Below are 18878 nucleotides of genomic sequence, written 5' to 3' on the forward strand. Positions count from 1 at the left end.
GTTCTAAAAGCAGAGAGATAAGCAGGGGTTTTGAGGGGGAACAAAATGTGCAGAACAGTTCTGATTGCATGGTTAGCCACATTTCATATCAACTTCTTCAGTCCACAGAGTAGTCTAAAACTGTGTTGTGAGGTGATTGTAAAGTGACTTTAAATCCCACTCTGCTGAACTGAATCTCTTCAGAGGAGAAAGTAAGTGCACAGCAAAAAAGCACCAAATAAATTCTGGAAGTATTTTTACATTCTTCCTATATCTGATGTTTATGTCACCAGTAGTTGTTGGATAACTACAGAAGTATGTTATAATGTAGGATCTGAACACAGAATCTCTGTTAAATGCAGGACCTTTACAGTGAAGCAACTGATTTTTAACAGTTGTTGGAAATGCAGGAGTTTTCGTCAGTTTACCCTCATGAAGTCATACTGAAGTGACTGATTATAAAGGAGTGATACCGATCTAACCTCATACACAATCATTTTATATTCCACATTATTCATATGTAGTTCCTGTCCAACACAACCCGCTTCTAGAGTAACCATATCTCCACTATTTCATAGGTGACCAAAAGTTTAAACTTTGTTCTAGTAAAGGTTTAAGTCATTTCTCTAAATGGGTATTGTATGTCTGTTCTGAATCGGCAAGTCCAAAATTGAATTTTTTTCATAAATTTGATGCAGTTAGAATGAAATCAGTGGCAGAAGGCTATGTCACTTTGTTATATGCTATATCACACATCATCCTCTAGCCCTTGCATGGGGTCAGCACCTTTTGACACTTGTCTAAGAGTTCCAGAATTGAACCTACAGTTCTGTGTATAAATGGTCTTTTTTATTTTTTTATCTAGTGCGAAGTGGATTTTTCCAATTTACTAAGCTGACCTCTTGGGAATAGTGTCACGCAGAATTAGGTGTATGTCAGGATGACAAACTGCCTAGTTATACTGGATGCTACCAGTATTACATGGGGATCACCCGTTGTTTGTGATGGAGGAGCTGCTGTAAATCTGTAACGTAATGGTAGTAAGCTAGTCTAGTGAGAGAAAATATACCCTTTTGACAGGGAAACACTTGAATGGTGGCATTACACAGAGTCTTTTCTACTTTGTTACTTCTAGATGGGCTCTACCGCCATAATCTAGCTCATGATACACATAAATTTCTCGCCCTTTGGTATGAAAGCTGTCTGTTGAACTCTGTAGTATATTTTCTATTCTTTAAAGTTATTTGAAAAATAAGTGGGGCGTTCTGAACCTTTACTTTATATTCCACTGTTGCTTTATCTATGGGAAGTACTTGACTACTATGAGGAGTTGCCCTGAAGTCAGTAGAATGTCTTGAATAAAGAAGGATTATTTGCATAACTGAAGATATAGGCTGAATTAAATAAAAGAGCAGCTATGGGGTAGTGTAAAGTCTGCTGAAATCTGCTAGATTGGCTTGTCAGTCCTTGACAGGAGGGATCCAGGATTGCACAGGGGTATATTGACCAGCTTTCTGTCTGCATTCTTATGGTCAGCTTGCATAGCAGGACCATATCTGGGATGTATAGTTCCTCACTGTGTAAATTAATTGCTGATCTGGCATTGGCTTATTCTGAGAAAAGTCTGTTTCCAGATGTCAGTATTTGTGCACTTTCCAAGGCTGAGTTTGTTCTGTTTCACTTCAGCCTGTACAGATGTTACCAGCTTTAAAATATCACTGAATGAATGTGTTCTGTAGGACAGCAGAGCTTTTTCTGAAGCGCTCCTTGGAAATGAGAGAGAGAGTCCTGGGACCCAACCACCCAGACTGTGCACAGTCTTTGAACAATCTGGCAGCCTTGTACAATGAGAAGAAGCACTATGACAAGGCTGAGGAACTCTATGAAAAAGCTTTAGATATCAGGAGGAGAGCACTGGCTCCAGATCATCCCTCCTTGGCTTATACTGTGAAACACCTGGCAGTGCTATACAAAAAGATGGTAAGCACAAGCCTCTTCTCTTACCACCTAAATTAACTGCAATGCCTTGCATTGCTACAGTCTTCAATCCAAGAGGAGTGGGGCGTGGGAATTTTGTCTGCTATTGGTGTTCCACACACACCATGCATGAAAGATGTAGTCAGTGGCCTCAGTCTGTTTCCAAAAAGCCCAGCAGATTTTTCGAAGCATGCTTTACTTAAAGGAAAGCTATTTATGAATAATGTCTTCATTGTTCTCAGTATTCACGATGGAGAATTTCTGTTTTGGTTAAAAGCTAGTGTTTTAGCTGCAGTGAGGGAAGCTCTTCCCAACTGTATTTGAGTTCTCCAGTGTCTGCCATGTGACTTGTGCATACAAGAGTTTGGTCATGTGTGCCTTAATAGAAAAATCATGTTTCAGGGTGTAGGGATAGTTCTTTTTACACAGTGACCTTGAATTTTACAGTCAAATTGAGAGTAACTTGAAGGTTCACAAGGGACATAAAATAATCCCTTTGGCTGAGCCACCACAAGCTTATGTTGATTCACTGAAAGAAGAGTTAACCCACTGTGACATGCACTACAGGGAATAACATTAACAGTAGTATAAACTTCTGCATTTCATCATTTCAAGATGTTTTATGAATAGTTGTGCTTGCAGATGGTTGTTCTAATCATTCAATATCATAAGTGTAAGAGTGATGTAAGGTTTCCAGCTGTTGAACCAAGATCAAATCCAGAGTATGAAAATATTTTTTTTTCTTTTATATTTTCACATTTTACCATTCTTCGAAGAGAAAAGAGTCCATGAAGATAATCCCTTGGATCAGATGCGCCTGTGGTTGTGCTCAATAACTGTTCCCTGCTCTTATGTCCATTAAATTGTTTTGGGTCACGTATTTCCTGCTCACTTCTGCTTCTAATTTTTGTGCTGCTGGAAACTGCAAAAGCACTCAATATTTGCATTAAGAAACTCTTTGCTAGTTTGGAGGAGCACAAATCAAAATTCATGGTGTACTAGTGATGCAGGGAAGAGGGGAGGAAGAGAAGGGACGGGAATCAGATGTAGAAAATTACAGTTATTTATAAATAAGTATTTATTCCAGATGAATTACTAATCATCTTCAAACTGTGGTGTGGTGATGCTTTGAAAAAAGGAAGCAATTTGATTTGAATTTTGCAGTTATGGTAAACCATTATACAACGGACGTTTGCTGTATTTAAGTTCTGATTGCTATTAAACACGGGAATTGACATTCTAGTAATAGAAGCCTCAACACACTTCTGAAGTATGTCCAGTTCATGTGTGAGCAGACTGAGAATTGGAGGAGAACAGAGTTTCTGGAAAAATAATCTACATTAAAACATTAGTTGGAATAAGGGAAGGGTATTTTAGAGAAACCAAAGTCTCAGTATGGTGACTGGGAAGCAACAGGTACTTGAAATGACGCTGGGCACTGCAGCTGTTCCAAAGATGGTGCAAACACCGCTTCAGCAAGCAGAAGACTGCTCGAAAGTTAAGGCAGCTACATTCCCATATCACCAGTGAAATTTAGTCCGTTTAGGACAAAAAGTAAGTTCTGCTTTCTTGTATGGCAGAATGAGGAAATAAAAGTGGAGAAAGTTATTTGGATAGAAGTACAACTGAAAATTGTTTTTAACAAACAGCCTTCTCAATGAGACACTTACGGGGAAAAGTTAAAGAAATAGACATAACTGAGAAACACATTAGCTGGGAGTTGAATATGCTCAGTGTTTTGGAAAATTAGTTCATGATAAATATTAATGAGAAACAATCTGTGCAGAATTAATTAACGAAAGTGAAACCCTTATTCTGGAAACACATCTCCAGGGCTTTTTGTTTAAAATAGATTTGGCTGTTACCATTTTAACACAAGAGAACAGAATCATTTTTTCCCTGTTATTTCTAGGGAAAACTTGACAAGGCTGTTCCTCTGTACGAGCTAGCGGTTGAAATTCGACAGAAGTCTTTTGGCCCAAAACACCCTAGTGTAGCAACTGCTTTGGTAAATCTGGCTGTCCTTTATTGTCAGATGGTAAGTTTTTCATGTCTTACATGTTTATTATTCCTGTGCTAGGCTTTTTATGATTTGTTCCTAAATGATACCAAAGAAACTTGATCACATTTAAAAGGGAAATTCCTTGTAAGATTTGCAAATTCTTAGGTTCCATTGTAAAGATTGAAAGGTTATTTGGCAAGGAAAATGTATGCAGGGAACAGGTAATTGCTGTTAGTGGTATTTCACAAGAACGCTCGGGCTAATACTTTTCAGATTATTCAGCATGCCCACATGCTTTATAAGACTAGAGCTGGAGTACAGCATTTTCTGCAATATGGTGGTTCTCACAGTAAGATGAAACACAGCTCCACTGCTGACTTGGAGGGAAACACAATCCTTTGAAATTTATGTCCATGAATAAAGAGTGTTCACTGTGGCCAACTGCAACTCTGTGCAACTAAAAACCTGAGAAGGCTGTGGACTGTCTAGGAAGTCTGCAACTACTATGAGATTCAAAGGAGGTGCAATCAGCTTGCCAAATTAATTATTTGGCATCAATAGGAGTGAGCTGTAGATTGTTTGCTTGTTTCCTGTATTTCTGCAATCTGCATATCTGATTTTAAACAAGTATTAAAGCTGCCTCAGGTAAAATCAAAGAGCATCTGGTAATTCCAGACTTTTAGGACTGAGATTTTTTCAAAACTGCTGAAGAAGTCCCAGGTGCTAATTATGATAATATTATGGGAATTGCATTTGCAAGTGCAAGCCAGTTGCTTTGACAATCTCAATTATCATACTCATCTGTCAACAGTATCAAGAGCTCAAAACACCTGTCTGGTTAAATACACATGACTGAATATAGGATGTGTTGATACTATGTTGGAAAAAATAATAACAAATGTAATCTACGTCTGTAACAAACAACTTTCTACTACCCAAAGAAAAAGCAGATTGAAGCTTTACCTCTTTATGAACGTGCATTAAAGATTTATGAAGACAGCTTTGGTCACATGCATCCTCGTGTCGGGGAAACTCTGAAAAACTTGGCTGTGCTAAGGTAAGATTGTATGCTTTAGCCCTATAAAATCAAGTTACTATAAAAATTGCTGGATAAAACAAAACATCCTGGACTTCTGTCCAGGAAAGTAGAGAGCTTTAAGTAAACTTTGTTGATAGCATATTATGCATTTCAATTTAAATGAATTGACTTGTTTTATTTGCTTGTTTCAACTTTGTTTTACTCTGCTCCAAAGCTACGAAGGGGGAGACTTTGAGAAGGCAGCTGAACTTTACAAGAGAGCTATGGAAATAAAAGAAGCAGAGACTTTGTTGATAGGTGGAAAAGCAACTTCTCGACACTCATCGAATGGAGATACATTCAGCTTAAAAAGTGCGTTATCACCAAACATTTTCCTGGAACATGGACAAAGGTGATATAAACCTGCTCAAAGAAAAGGCAGTCTATTGCTATTGTAAAGCAGACATAAAATTATTAAGACAAACTTATTTTTCCTAGGCTAATGTACTATTTTGGGACCAACACCTGTCTTCATGAATGACGGGGAAACAGATCTTTAAGCTTGAAATCCCTCCACGTTAACTTTGCAGACTCTATGGTACAAAGTGAGTTTCTTCCATTGTATATAGATACGCATATTAATTACTAGCTAAAGTTACAGTTAACACCAAAAATGTGGATTTGATACCTCTTAGCTTAAGCGCCAGGATTACAGCAAGTTGAACCAACTGTATATACTCTGTAGGGTAGTTCTTATTTCTGTGTTGTAATAGCCTGGCTTAGATGATTTGTGTATTTTTGTTTCATCAATCTTTTCTGCCTTTTCAGAAGCTTTTGAATTTGTTTCTAAAGAGAGAGTAATTTTGAAAAAGTCAAAATACTGTTCCACCCAAAGCTTTACCTTGCAGGGTGATTTCAGCTTTAAGCAAACTTAATTCAAGGGATTTGTGCGAAAATAATTGGGTTTCCTTGGAAAGCTAATATATCTAAATATATTGTCACCTACAGTTACAGGTGTTTAACAGATTCACTGTGTTCAGTAAGAATATTTCCAGTGAGGGATTCTATGACCCAGCTCCCTGTTGTTGACCCTTTAGTGATACGTTCACTATTAAATCTCATTGAATCCCTTAAAATACAAGAATGTTTGTATTGGAGAAACCTAGTGATACAAAACAGTTTGCCCTCAGATAAAGAGATGCTAGTCAATCCTACCTGCCCGTCATTTCTTAATGCCCTGGTCATCTAGAAGAACCAGTTTGAAGTCTGTTCTCATTCAATGCATAAATCCGTGAATCAATTTAAATACATACTAAAGAAAAGATTTTGTAAAAAGTTGAATATAAGTGAAAAATTACTTGAAGCCTCACTATCATGTTCGAAGCAACTGATGTGAAGATTTATTTGATAGAGTTTGAAAAATGCAAATGGCCTTTATGTCAAAGGGGTACTTATCTTCCACAGCATTTTTTCCTTTTTAGAGTAGAGTTAAATATAACCTGTTCAGCCTTTGTTTTGTTTAGAAGGATTTAAATATTTTGGCAAGGCTGTAACTTGGCAAAAGAAACAGTATATAAAACTGACAGAACAAATACACAACCCAAATTTGATTTTTAAGATTACGATTTAGTTGGAAAAAAATAAAAATATATAGCTCTTGAAGTTATTACAGTACATCAACAAGAGCTGACACTTTGTAATAGCTCTCTAAGTATTTTCCTTTTACTTTAGAAAATGGGGATTTAATCAAAGAATCCACTGTATTCCAGCCACCTTGAAAACTTCTGAAAACAACAGAGTTCTTTGCAGGATTGTTACTGAGTAAGGAGAGGGGCAAAAAGGGAAAAAAACCCACCAACCTTGTAACTAACCAACCAAAACCACCAAAACAAAAAAAAAGCCAAAGCCAAGCCCAAAAACCTCATCCTTGCCAGCTTGTATGTGCGTCTGTTGCCTACTCTTCTCAGACCTGGTAATTCCCTCCTCTAATGTTTTGTGCTATGAATTACCAGATGTCGTATCTAGCTTATCACTTCTGATTTTAACACGTATAATGATGTACCTTGCTCTCCTAAATAGTTTTCCTTAATGTTACTGGCTTAAATAGGGAGCTGCTTTTCTAGACCTTCAGTGTTCTATCAGCCCTCTTCCCATTTAGTCATTTCCAATTTTGAACTGTTACTATTTTCCCTTGAGTGACTTCTCTCCAACTTACTCGTAGGTTGCAGGGTTGCTTTTGGAAGAAAAATCAGTCCCTAAAAAGCAGAGCAGATCCCAACCACCTATGGCCCATTAGCAGAGACCGTGAGGAAACAATCTGCTTACCCTGTCAACCCCCCCAAAATTATTACAGAAATAAAATAGCATTATGAGTAACAGTGGAGGGTCTTGCAGGCCCCATTTTGGCCATAACTATTGCTGCTGGTGTGACTGTTGCTGAATAGCCTCAAGATAGTTGTCCATGTCATTGTAGCTGTACCTCATGGACATTAAAAAATAATTGTATAGCTGATGTATGCCAAATAATTTTTCTATGTATAACTGCACCTCAGACCAAAGCGTCACCAGTTTCAATGGAGATTTCATCATAGTCAGAATGCTGCAGAAATGGAGAACTTCTTTTACGGGTTTGCCAAATAAACAAAGCTGGATGAAACCCTTGCAGTGTGCTTTGTAATGCGTAACAAAAGTAATAAACTTTCAGTTATGTTTTATAGTTGGAGCAGATTTCTACTTGTAAATGCCTTTTTAATTAAAAAAAGACCCTTAAAGCCGCTTCTGTCTTTGATGTTTATTTTAAAATAATTTTAACCACTGGCACATACAGTCATCTTAATGTATTTTCTAATTGTTTCCAATTCTTCTTATATATACAAGCTGAAAGTAACAAGAGACCCATTTTGCATACTTTGTAAATAAGCATATAAAAGTGTATTTATTTGGTCATAAAACTGTACGTGAAGTAAAATGGTAAACAATTGCCTCTTGTAAAGCTGACTGTCAGTCATGTGATAGCACTGAGGAAAAATTTCTTCTGTTTGGATTCAATGATCTTAAAGGCCTTTTCCAACCTAAATAGTTCTACAATTCTATGTCAGCCAAATAATTAAGAGTCAGGATTATCTGGGCTGTTATAGGAGCCAGGTGCATGTCTCACTTCTATTGTTCTCAATGGAAAGGTAAAGTCACAAAGAAACCTAAGTAACACTTAAATTGACACTTGGATCAAACTAATGTAGACTTAGTGACATAGATTCAATTATGCACCTTTTTAATGACCTCATTATTCTATTTCCCATCCCTCTTTACAGTTCAATTCTAAAATCTGGTTTCTCCAAAACTGAACTTAATCCAAAAAAAATCACTTCCATTTTACAGTATAATGGACCACACCAAAATGCCAACCAAAACCCCAATCTCTGAATGTAGTGAGGATTTGTATGTATATAATACAGTCTTAGCTGTGGAGAAACCAGATCTTGACATTTGTAACCACTGCTTAGAAATCAAACATTTAAGTAATTAATCATTCAGCTGCCCTAAGAAACAGAAGCACCTCTGCAATATCACTGTCTTCTTACATGTTGGTTGGATGCTGCTACTACCATTGCCAGCTGGTTCTGCGTTGGCTGTTATCATGCTGTGGAAAGGTTTTATGAACGGCCCAAGTTAGAGATACTTGTATTATTTTGCACCGCAAAGGCTGAAATTTACGTTTCTAAGCCAAATTTTGAAAAAAATAAGAAATTATGACCAAGCCAAATCTAAGTAATGATCAAGTTCTGGGTCAGACACCCACAGTAGTTAAAATGTGTGAAATTGATCCTTCCAGTTCAGCAGGGTACATTTACAGGTCAGTTTGATGCATGGTAATTTAAAAGGTAGTATGACTGTACTAACGTTATTCACAAGACAAATATAATAGCTAAGCTACTCCCCTGAAGATACTTGCAACACCAAACAAAGTTTAGAGCACTTAATTTTAGAAGCTTTCCCATGCAAACTCTGATTAATTATATTCATTAATCTAGCTCATGTGATGGGGATGGATCAGAATTATAGCTAAACTTCTAATAACCCCAAAAAAAAAAAATTTAGGTTTTCAAAAAGATAGATAAAATCTCTTCTTTCCAGTGTTGCTGGTGAGTCTTGAAAAAATTTTGTCATGAAAAGCATCTGCTGGCTGAAATGGTGACATACTAATACCCAGCCTGCTAGTGTAATTACTGACAGAAGACTTCGCCTTGTTGCAGCATACTCAAAGCATTATCACATGCAAAACATATAGGCAGCTACTTAAGAACAAGCAGTAGTAAAACACTGATAAAACCAGAGGCATTTAAAAAAAAAAATCCATCCCAGAGATATTTAAGGCAGATAAAAAGGCTGAAATGTTCTGTTTACTCAGAAAAAGTAACCACAGCACAATCCATGCCAAGAATTTGGACAACAGTGAACAACAACAGAGTACAAGTGCCTGGAAAATCAGGAGCAGCAATCTGAATGAGGCACTAGCATCTGCCCTTAACCTACTCGGTCCAACTCCAGCAGATTCCATCTTTCACTTGTCCTATACCATGTACTGTTCTCATTGCATGATACTGCATATAACATGCTACACCTGCTTTTGATAAATAATAAAAGGAGATGGATAAACTGAGTATCTGGACACTAGCAATGCTGAGAAATTAAAATTTACAGTAGCACAACTCTTTTATGTTAAAGACATGAATAGACAACAGAATATAAACAACGTAAGTCTGTTTCCTTCCTGTCCCTGTAACAGTTCCGTTTCATCAGAAAGGTAAAAATAAGCTTCAGTTGAGGTAAAAATAAGGGGGGGGGGAAGACATCTGGTCTTCTCAAAATCCAATGTCAATCCAAACTCCCAGAAGTTGTACTTCATATTTGTTTTGCTACATGTTTCTCATTTTGGCCATGAGTTCTTCTAGGCTTTCTTCAGACTCTGCTACCGTTTCCTCAGTTACCAAGTTCTCTTCCTGTTAGGAACATGAAGAAAAAGTTGGCAACAAAAATAGCAAACAAAAAGCCCCACAGAAGTAAGCTTGATTGCCATTACACCACATCGCTTTCCTAGAACCAAGTGCTCAACTGCACCATTAAGTCTAAGTGATTATAAGCTTAAATTGTAAACTATTCTGACTAGGAGTTAGAACATTCTGGCTGCAATAAATAACAGATTCTGTGTTCCCCAGTAATTGCTCTTTAACTGCATATAGCTTTTACAAATTAAATATGCTAAAAATCAATTAGTGACCAAAATATCAACTGAGAAATTCACATTTCATTTCCTTCCCCCCCCCCCCCAAATACACTCGTTCCTATCATCTCAAAACTACATTCACGCTAGCGTTCATACTTAAATGTATTATATAGAAACACAAAACTAGACCGTAGAAGGCACTAATCTGATGTACCGAGGTACAGTTTTCAATTTTATTTTAGGTTTAAACTGTATTTCAAAAATTCATAAAGAATAAATATTACCTTGTTTGGGATAGTATAAGCTACAGTAATTCCCTCAGGAAGCTCAGGTACTGGGCCAGATGCAGCCTTCAGCTCATCTTCTGAAATTTCTGATACTAATTCGATGCCTTTGCATTAAAAGGAATCAAGAACTCCATTACAACTTTAAAGAAATTTTTCTTCTATCACCAAGTTGTCACAGTAAGAGGAAAACAGCAGCTACTTTTCCAAAACAATAAATTCAAAAGCAGAAAGACCTTTGATTTCAATGACTTCCATTATCAATACAAGTATCCTTTACAATACAGGAAATGATTCTACACAGATAACTTACAGACAAGAATGGCACCTCTCCCATAGGACTTCCTTGTCCTTACCATTTAAATCTTACCATGAGGACACTTCTCCTGATGGCAATCTTAAGATTATTTTCTATATCATGTAATAAACAGAAGGTATATATCCATTCTTCAAATCGTTCTATAAAACACACTTACCACTCCTTAACACAACTCCTTCTAACTTAAAGCCCCCAGAGGAACATAAAAATCCATGAGATGCCTCAGCACAGTGGTTATGGAAATCACAAATGCTTTCTAGTTATGTATTTAAAAGGAATATGCAGTGAATACACCTCCTCACACATCTTTCATATCTTCAGACCACCTTTCAAGAAAGTTTTTTATTCAAATGGTGGTTACGTTTTGAGCCTAAAACCTGCACGTTACACTAAAAATGCATCATTAAGTTGTGGCAACGTTACTGTCAAAACCTGTGAAAAGCCAACAGCAATTACACAGTGCAAGTTAACAAAAAATACAAACCAGAAGAAGTCTCTGTGCCCTACAGTGTGTTCACCCAAAACAAAGACTTCAATTGAATCTTGGCACTGTGAACATCATTTAGTCTCCAGCTGATTACTTACCCCAGTCATTGTCTTCATGTACTATTTCTTCTTTCTGTTCAATTACTTCCTGTTTTGGTTGTGCAGCTTCTCTTTTCTGAAGGGAAAACATAAAAAGATAAAACCCACAATATATGTAATAGTCCAGTTTTCAACTATAGTGAAGAAGATAAAATCTAACATTCACACTTCTCTTAAGATATGCAGTCACCATTTAGAACTTTGCTAGGCATAAAAAGGTGGAATACCTGCAAGTTAAAAAAACACAAACCCCATTAATACTCAAAAATACATGACTGCCAGAAAGGTTGAGTAATTACTGTAGAAGAAAATGTTATCTAACTGAACACAAGCCATTCTGCCTACCCTTTGCTTTAAGATAACTCTAAGTACAGTATTTTCAGAAAAACATGCAACCATCTGAAGACAAGGCTGCTGAAAATTGCACTGGCAATGAAAGTTTTGTGTTACTACACATCTGTAGCCTGCTTTGTTCTTAGGACTTTAAGGTCAAAAAAACCCCAAACAACAAACCTCAAAACATTGTTACCTTATAATTTTCTTGTTGTTTTCTGCAATTTTGGTCACTACATTGTGGGTTTGGCTTCATAGACATAGTTGGAAAGAAATCCTGCATTGCATTGTAACCAAGATAGTAACTCACGGTACCAAAATTTAACAGGTATCTAGAAACACAAACAGAGAAAGTAGGCCCTTATATACCAGTGCAACCCTAACAATTCAGTTGCTCAAGGAATAACTTCTCCTCAAAGAACTTTTAGAATACACTTTCACACTACTGAAGTTTTAAAGAATTACTGTAATTGTCTTAAAATAAGCTGTAATCAACTGACAACAGTGTAACTACATCAACATAACAACCCGCTCCTCTTGTGGTGTGTGTGAGAACAAGTCCACTACAGTCTCAGAAAAAACACATTTAGAGTCGTAAGTAAGCAGTTTTCTCCTGTGCTCTAGTCCGTTGCTTGAAACACTCAGATGCCCTATATTACAACGGGAGAGTTTTCAACAGCTAATCAGAACCAGTTCAATCATCTTTACTGTAGGGTCAGAATTGCAATGAAAATAAAGATTTAGATTAAGCTGCATTGTTTGCATTCTTCATTAAAGAAACATAGATGTTGCTATGCAATTTTATATAATACATCTCTCTGCACAGCTGAAAATGGAGCTTTGTTGTTTATAGGCACTTGCAAACTTGAAAACTTTTATTCTTTGTAACCATAAATTTTTGGATAACTGACAAAGCCAAGCTAAGGCTACAAACAGGCTAAATAAGAACCTCTTCTCAAAGATGCTTGTAAAAGACAGTAAAACTGGGTACAAAGTTGTTCAAATATTTTCCTTGCTGGTACATGCAGTTCTTTTAGCAGTTGGAGTCATGTGACTACTTCTTGACAATATTAAAATAGGTCATACAGCTGTATAACTAATATTAATCCACCTCAGGTTTTTAGAATACAAACACTGCAAGAGAAATTATTTATTCTTTGTCCATGTACAAAATTTCAAAGACACATTTTCAGCACTTCAGCATTTTTTGTGTATAATTTAATGAGATCACATAATACATTTAAATGCAGAACTAAGAAAAAAATGTGTGTGTGTGTGTATGCAGTAAAAGAAATTCTTCGAGAAACTCTGAAGACCTTTTTCTTATGCCTGAAAAGTTCTATTAAGAACAGCCACCCCAAAGTAAACACACCAGTAATTCAAGCAGTGTGTATTTCAGCCCTGTCCAATAATGCCAATACCTTTACGGAAACAGGCCACAAATACAGAAAAAGAACTAAACCCATCATTATGAAATGTTCCTTCAGGTTTCTTTCTCTTACTGTGCTGTACACCTGTTGCAGCACAATCAAACTAGTAGACTGCAACAAGGCTTTACTGTTGGTCAGATTCTACTGTTTGTGCTGTATCTCCTTCCTCCAGGGGTCAGACCACACTACTCCTCCCTCCCCCCCCATCCTCTGGGCTATTTAACCACTTAGTGGGAACGAGCTACAGCTGCACATCATCCATGTCAATCAACCCACGGCCTCTGAGGCAAGGCCACAGCTGCATGTTATCACTGCTAATCAACCCACTGCCTTCATTCCTCTACATACACCGAAAAGCAACAACTCAATCACTTACTTCAGAACATTTTGTACGAGAATTCCTGCCACAACACCCATAGTTGTAGGAAGACTAGCTGCACAAACTCCTTCTCGTTTTAATGTTTTTTCATCAATATTTGCAGCGACTACAAGTGGAGGCGCACACTGATGGGAAATAAAGAAATTAAGTTTAAAAGAAGTATGAACGCTCCCGCCACACAGATCACACACAATCTTAAGATACTCCACCAGCTGTGCCAGGATCACATTCACTACCCAGCTAATCTTCATATTTCCAGTGCCACTTTAAAAGACAAACGAGCTATTCAGCAGAGTACTGCATACCGCAAAACAAGCAGATTCACCAGGTATGATCAGCTGTATATGGCCTGACACTGCATTTTCACTCACTCCAGATTCCATCCAGATTTGTCCAAGTTCATTGCAGGCCTTAGAAACACAGAAACACACACATCAGCACTGCAGAAGTTTAAGGAAAAGAAAAAAGTAAAAAAGAAACATAGTAAATTGAGAGTGATTAAACACACTGATCTTCCTACTTTAAGACAAAAAGGTTATGATCAGAAAAGGTAGAATAGAAATTGCTTATCAGAGTCAAAGGGGAAATCGAAGGACAAATTAAAGTCATCCTCATGAAGCCCTTTGTGCTTTCCTGAGGATCTGAGATTTTTGAACATGCATTAGTGATCCAGTTACTAGCACACTACAGAATCTAATTACACTGTATCCATGACTAAAAGTAGTTTGTGCATCTGTGTACCTTCAGTGCATGCAATTTATGAATCAAGTTAGCTGAAGGGTAACAGAAAACATGCATTTGGCGTGTACCCTATGCTGGCTGCTACTACAAAAAAACCCAGTTTGATTAGGTACATAGCCTTAAGATGTTTTTAGTATACAAAAAGTCATATGAAGTATACAATTAGCTATACACAGTCTTTTGAAAGTTAGCAAGATTTAACATACCAGGCTTTGATAATACCTTTATATAAACAGGATAATTTGGAAAGACAGAGAGGGCTCACAATACTGAACTCTTCCACTAAGCATTACCTGCCAGTAACTTAAAAGGCTACAGTTATATTTATACATATAAAATGTGTTTCGTAAGAACTGGGAAAAAGCCCAGATTCTGTTTTGTTAAACCAAGGAGGAAATTTCTTAGAAGATTCCTGAAAGTTCCTGTCCTTTCTCTAGTCCCCACAATTCCTAACACCATAGAAGAAAATATGTGAAGCTCACACCTTCAATGGCCTTACCGTGTTAATAGCCATGCGAGCTTCAAAGTTGTCCACACAGCTTAGAACAAGATCGACAGGCTGCCCTTCCTCTAGCGCACCGTTACTGAAATAAGTATCAGAAGTTTGCATAACATTGCTGGCAGAACTAAATACCAGCAGGGGAATCAACATACTGCTTTAGAGTATAGAAGCACATGGGAAGTGTATTTCTAATAAAACCTGTGCAAATGCAGAACAGGACAAAACTAGCATCATAGATCTACAATAGACACAAGAGCATGCTGAAGGTGGGTTTTAAATATAAGTGCATTTTAGATTAAAGTAAGTTGTATATAGTATACAGTCACAATAAAAAGTATTGCAAAAGAGCACCTTTGTACAACATAACTGCAAATGGGAAAAGTTACTTCAGAACCTAGTCTGAGATCCACTAATAACTATTTCCTTTCTTCATTCTACAAAGCATATCTGAAACTGCTCCAGAGCAGTCAAAATATGATCTGATCTGTTTTCTATAATGGAAAAAGCCTGTTAAGACCTGCAGCTTTGGCTGGAAATCTAAAGATGCACTAATATAATATATAACTGTAACAGTAGAAATAAATGCCAGCTCCAGAGAAAAGGTCTAGGCTGGAACGTCTTTATATATACATATTTCCCACTGGTTTCCAATTAGCAGTCATTAAATTAAAAAAAAACAAACAAGAATAAAAATGTGAGGCTGTACAGAACCACACATCAGCAGAAGTTAGTGACATGCTTTTGTTCAGAGATTTTTTACCTTATTCTATCCATGAAGTGTTCAAAGTTGTCCAGTGTTGTGATGTTGTAGTTATGTACTTCAAATTGAACATCAGGATTAATATTCCTTATGGAGGAAACAGAGTGAATATTAATAAATAAAATGGTAACTTGCATTCTGCTCCCTAACTTCACTAACTACACAAGCTACAGCCTTAAGCTTCCAGTCCGAAGTCTGGAATACACCCATATTTGTCAAAAATTCCCAGACTAGATGAGAAAAACCCCACAACATATTGAAGTGGCATAGTTTATACCAAACTTCCAAGCAAAATTAGCTATACATAAAAAGTAGACTCACACTGAGGTTTTGGCCAGTACAAAAATGTCCTTAAAATATCAACCTTTCCCACAACTATTTTATGCCCAAATCTCCAAATTATATCATGCTACTTTGCGAGTGATTAAGAGTGAAACACCAGTTTCCTGGAGCAGCACTGTGGGTAAAATGTATTTTGATACCCATTTCTCCAAGTTATACCTCAAAGTATGCTCTGCTGCTTGCACTTTACTTAATCCAGCTTGATGAGGTTGGAAGAAGAGTCTGTTCATGTTTGCCAGTTCCACTTTGTCGTAATCAAACAGAAGCAGCTACAATAAAGATAGTATTAATCTACGTGAAACTCCAAAGACTGCAACCACAGCACTACAGCAAGACATTTTAAACAACAAAACTCCTCTAAAACCAACAACAAAACCCCCAACTAAACATGCCCTCCATCCCTGCAGTCCCATTCAGTTCACATACAAAAGGTACCAACATTGTAAGTACGCGAAGACTGAATTCCAACTGCCATTCACCAGGACCTGACTCGTTAAGTCATGAAAACCACTCTTAATAAAAAGCAAACTGTCCATTTGATTTAAACTAAGAAAATTCAGATCATCTACATGAACAGTATCACCTCTGTTATCACATTCCTACTTGCTGTTATGGCATTAACTGGAAATGTGTAATTTCTTTCACTTGTCTTGGCATGTAGTTCTTCAAAAACAATTCATTTGAAATACCTAAATAAGACAGGGACATGTTGATTCTGAATCAACTATCCAATGTCCTTTTCTATGCCCAAGATGCTGGTCTTCAGGAAATGCTCCTTCAGAGAAAGGGGCAATAAACTTTGCAATAGCTGCATCACCTCTGTATTAAGAAACTTCTCAAAGTTCCAAGAATCAATGGTCAGGTTTGCCTGGAAATACAAACATCTAAGCCACTCCACAAATTCCCCCTTTAAAGAAAAATCCTGTTCTATTAACTCTGGAGGTCCTTGCTATCTAGACACCATCAAATTATTTTTAACCACTGCTAAATTTTTAGCTTTAAGTCTGCCGTATGACAAACTAATGTTTGCGATAAAAATATCTGCCTGACATCTACCACATCTCCATTTCATGAACATCAACTTGTTCACTTGAGCTTACATAAAAGCATGTAGAAGACAATATCCAAACAAGAACCATTCACAGAATACAGAATTAAGCCCTAAGTAAATCAATTTTACTAGCATAAGAAAAATACAGACTCTTCGTTTGTGATGTTTACACAAGTACTGTTCTTGAGTGCGTCTTCACAGTACTTTTTTATTTGGGAAAAATCAACTGAGTGAAATCAAATTAACTCTTCTGTGAAAAGACTGGTCCATCTCCTATAAAGAAGTAGAAGAAAACTCTCATTACCTTACCAATGCCACACCTTGTCAACATTTCAGCAGTCACACTGCCAACTCCACCTACACCTACTACTGCAACTGTAAAGGTACGAATTTTCTGTAGAAAGAAATAAAACACAGATCAGTATATCAAAAGTGGTCCTTGCAGGGTAAAAATGCAAGGGTGTTTTAATGCAGATAGAATCCTACCTCATAGTCTTTGACAATTCCCATTCTTTTTAATGCCATCAAGCGACTACAAAGAAAAACAGCAATGTTATACAGAAAATCCTCTCTACTTTTCTAATAGCAATTTTGCTTTTCTGGTATTTAAAAATCACTTTTGCTTTAAAAACAACCCTGCCACGCACCAAACTCAAGCCTGCTGTTTTCTCTGTAGTTGTAACTGCCAGCTAGATACAGTCTAAATGAGACAGTGGGTGCTTTCCTATGAGCAACAGAGTACTGAACCCTGCAGAAACTCATGCACTTACTCAGTTGGTATGAGTAACATCAGTGAAATCAGGAGGACGCACAGCTATTTTTGAAAAATAATCCCAGATTTACAGAATGAAAGCCTATGCTTTTTTCTGTAATGAACCATATGGCAGCAGGCCAGTGAAGACTTTTCACTGCTTTCTGATCAATTTGGTTAACTCAAATATAACATTAAAAAAAAAGTTAAGATCAGGTTGTGAGGATAACTGGAGAGATTGTAAAGTAACATTTTATCCTACTATTGCATTTTTTCATTGAAAGTATCAATGAAAGAACAAGTATCAACTTGTATCCTGAAAATTAAAAGTGTATCAGATTTCCAGAAGACCTGAGCATTAGAAGGGGTCCGAGATCCTCAAGACTTCTCTAAACCACCTAAGTTAGAGGAACGGGAATGAGACCTACCAACAGCTGTTCCATTTATTAGCTACTTAGCTGAAAAACTCACAGGGTCTCCTCTCTGTCTGCCCGTGCTGTAAGGCAAGACAACATAAAATAACCCCGGTGGACACCCCTGCCAGCCCAGCCAGGTGGGAAACCTGAGTGCACCTCTCCCCTCCTCCCCACAGAGCATCCACCTCCAGCACCCCCAGCCCCATCCCGCGGGCCCCCGCCGGCCCCAGCCCACCTCCACGTGCCTCTTCCCCTTTTCCACAGTTCCTGAGGCCGCAGAGCCCTCCCTCTTCCCCATCCTGCACACCCTGACACGGGCTCTAGGCCTCCTCCTCATAGCTCTCGCCGCAATCCAGCTCCGCAGGCGCAGCCCCCTCCCCCACAGCGCTCTCGCCCGCCGGCCGCACCTGTAGGGGTTGGAGTCCGTCACCTCCGGGCTCATGCTCTCGATGCGGGCCCGCGGCGGCCGCCGCCCGCTCCTCTCCCGGGCCAGCTCCTCCTCCAGCTCCCGCACACGCCGCTCCAGCTGCTCCAGCCGGCTCGGCTCCGCCATGGCAGCGCCGGCGACGCCGCAGCGACACGTCTCCCCGTCCGAGGGAGCTTCCGGGAGCGGCAGGGAGCGCCGTCCCCTGCTCGCCCCGACGCCTCGGGGAGCGTTCCCGCCCCGAGGGGGCCTGCTGCCCCGCAGCAGCGGGCAGCGAGCGGGCTCCGGCGGGGACTGAGGAGGGCAGGTGTCAGCCGGGGCGGTGACTACCTCCTGGGAGCCGCTTTCTTCCAGGAGAAGC

At 38.3% G+C, this 18878-nt stretch overlaps 2 protein-coding genes across 8 annotated transcripts in view; one reads left to right on the forward strand and one right to left on the reverse strand.

Moving 5' to 3' along the window:
* NPHP3 (nephrocystin 3) overlaps positions 1-8716 on the forward strand; it is a 30464-nt gene extending 21748 nt beyond the window's left edge. For 2 of the 6 annotated variants that reach the window (XR_005103707.1, XM_037383825.1), the window contains exon 24: positions 1666-1750. Coding sequence is in view for 3 of the 6 variants with exons in the window: in XM_037383825.1 (XP_037239722.1) it covers positions 1666-1690 (25 nt within the window). In the remaining 3 variants the exon portion in view is untranslated. Of the gene's footprint in view, positions 1-1665; positions 1960-3868; positions 3995-4899; positions 5016-5211 lie in introns of those variants that run through there. The other 4 variants (XM_037383823.1, XR_005103706.1, XR_005103705.1 and 1 more) reach the window with 4 other exon arrangements.
* On the reverse strand, positions 7753-18711 carry UBA5 (ubiquitin like modifier activating enzyme 5). 2 transcript variants are annotated; one of them, XM_037383828.1, is made up of 12 exons: positions 18501-18711; positions 17413-17458; positions 17231-17320; positions 16035-16144; positions 15534-15620; positions 14771-14855; positions 13836-13940; positions 13528-13655; positions 11918-12053; positions 11389-11464; positions 10485-10591; positions 7753-9976 (listed from the first exon to the last, which is right to left on the reverse strand). In XM_037383828.1, exons 1-12 carry the CDS (start codon positions 18644-18646, stop codon positions 9893-9895), a joined length of 1200 nt encoding a protein of 399 aa, XP_037239725.1. In that variant the 5' UTR covers positions 18647-18711; the 3' UTR covers positions 7753-9892. The 2 variants fall into 2 exon arrangements, with proteins under 2 accessions (XP_037239725.1, XP_037239726.1); XM_037383829.1 differs by lacking the exons at positions 17413-17458; positions 18501-18711 and having other exon boundaries at positions 17236-17320.
* Positions 18712-18878: the final 167 nt, after the last annotated feature.

This window comes from Falco rusticolus, chromosome 4 (assembly GCF_015220075.1).
Source record: "Falco rusticolus isolate bFalRus1 chromosome 4, bFalRus1.pri, whole genome shotgun sequence".
Lineage (NCBI taxonomy): Eukaryota > Metazoa > Chordata > Aves > Falconiformes > Falconidae > Falco > Falco rusticolus.

What these genes read in the sequence shown, in the direction of transcription:
- UBA5 (XM_037383828.1), bottom strand. Translation starts at nt 18,646, where the DNA reads ATGGCGGAGCCGAGCCGGCTGGAGCAGCTGGAGCGGCGTGTGCGGGAG. An exon ending in GTGAATCTGCTTGTTTTGCG is followed by an intron (nt 13,656 to 13,835) that starts GTATGCAGTACT and finishes ATTTCCCATCAG; the next exon opens with TGTGCGCCTCCACTTGTAGT. An exon ending in AACAACAAGAAAATTATAAG is followed by an intron (nt 11,465 to 11,917) that starts GTAACAATGTTT and finishes TTTTCCCTTCAG; the next exon opens with AAAAGAGAAGCTGCACAACC.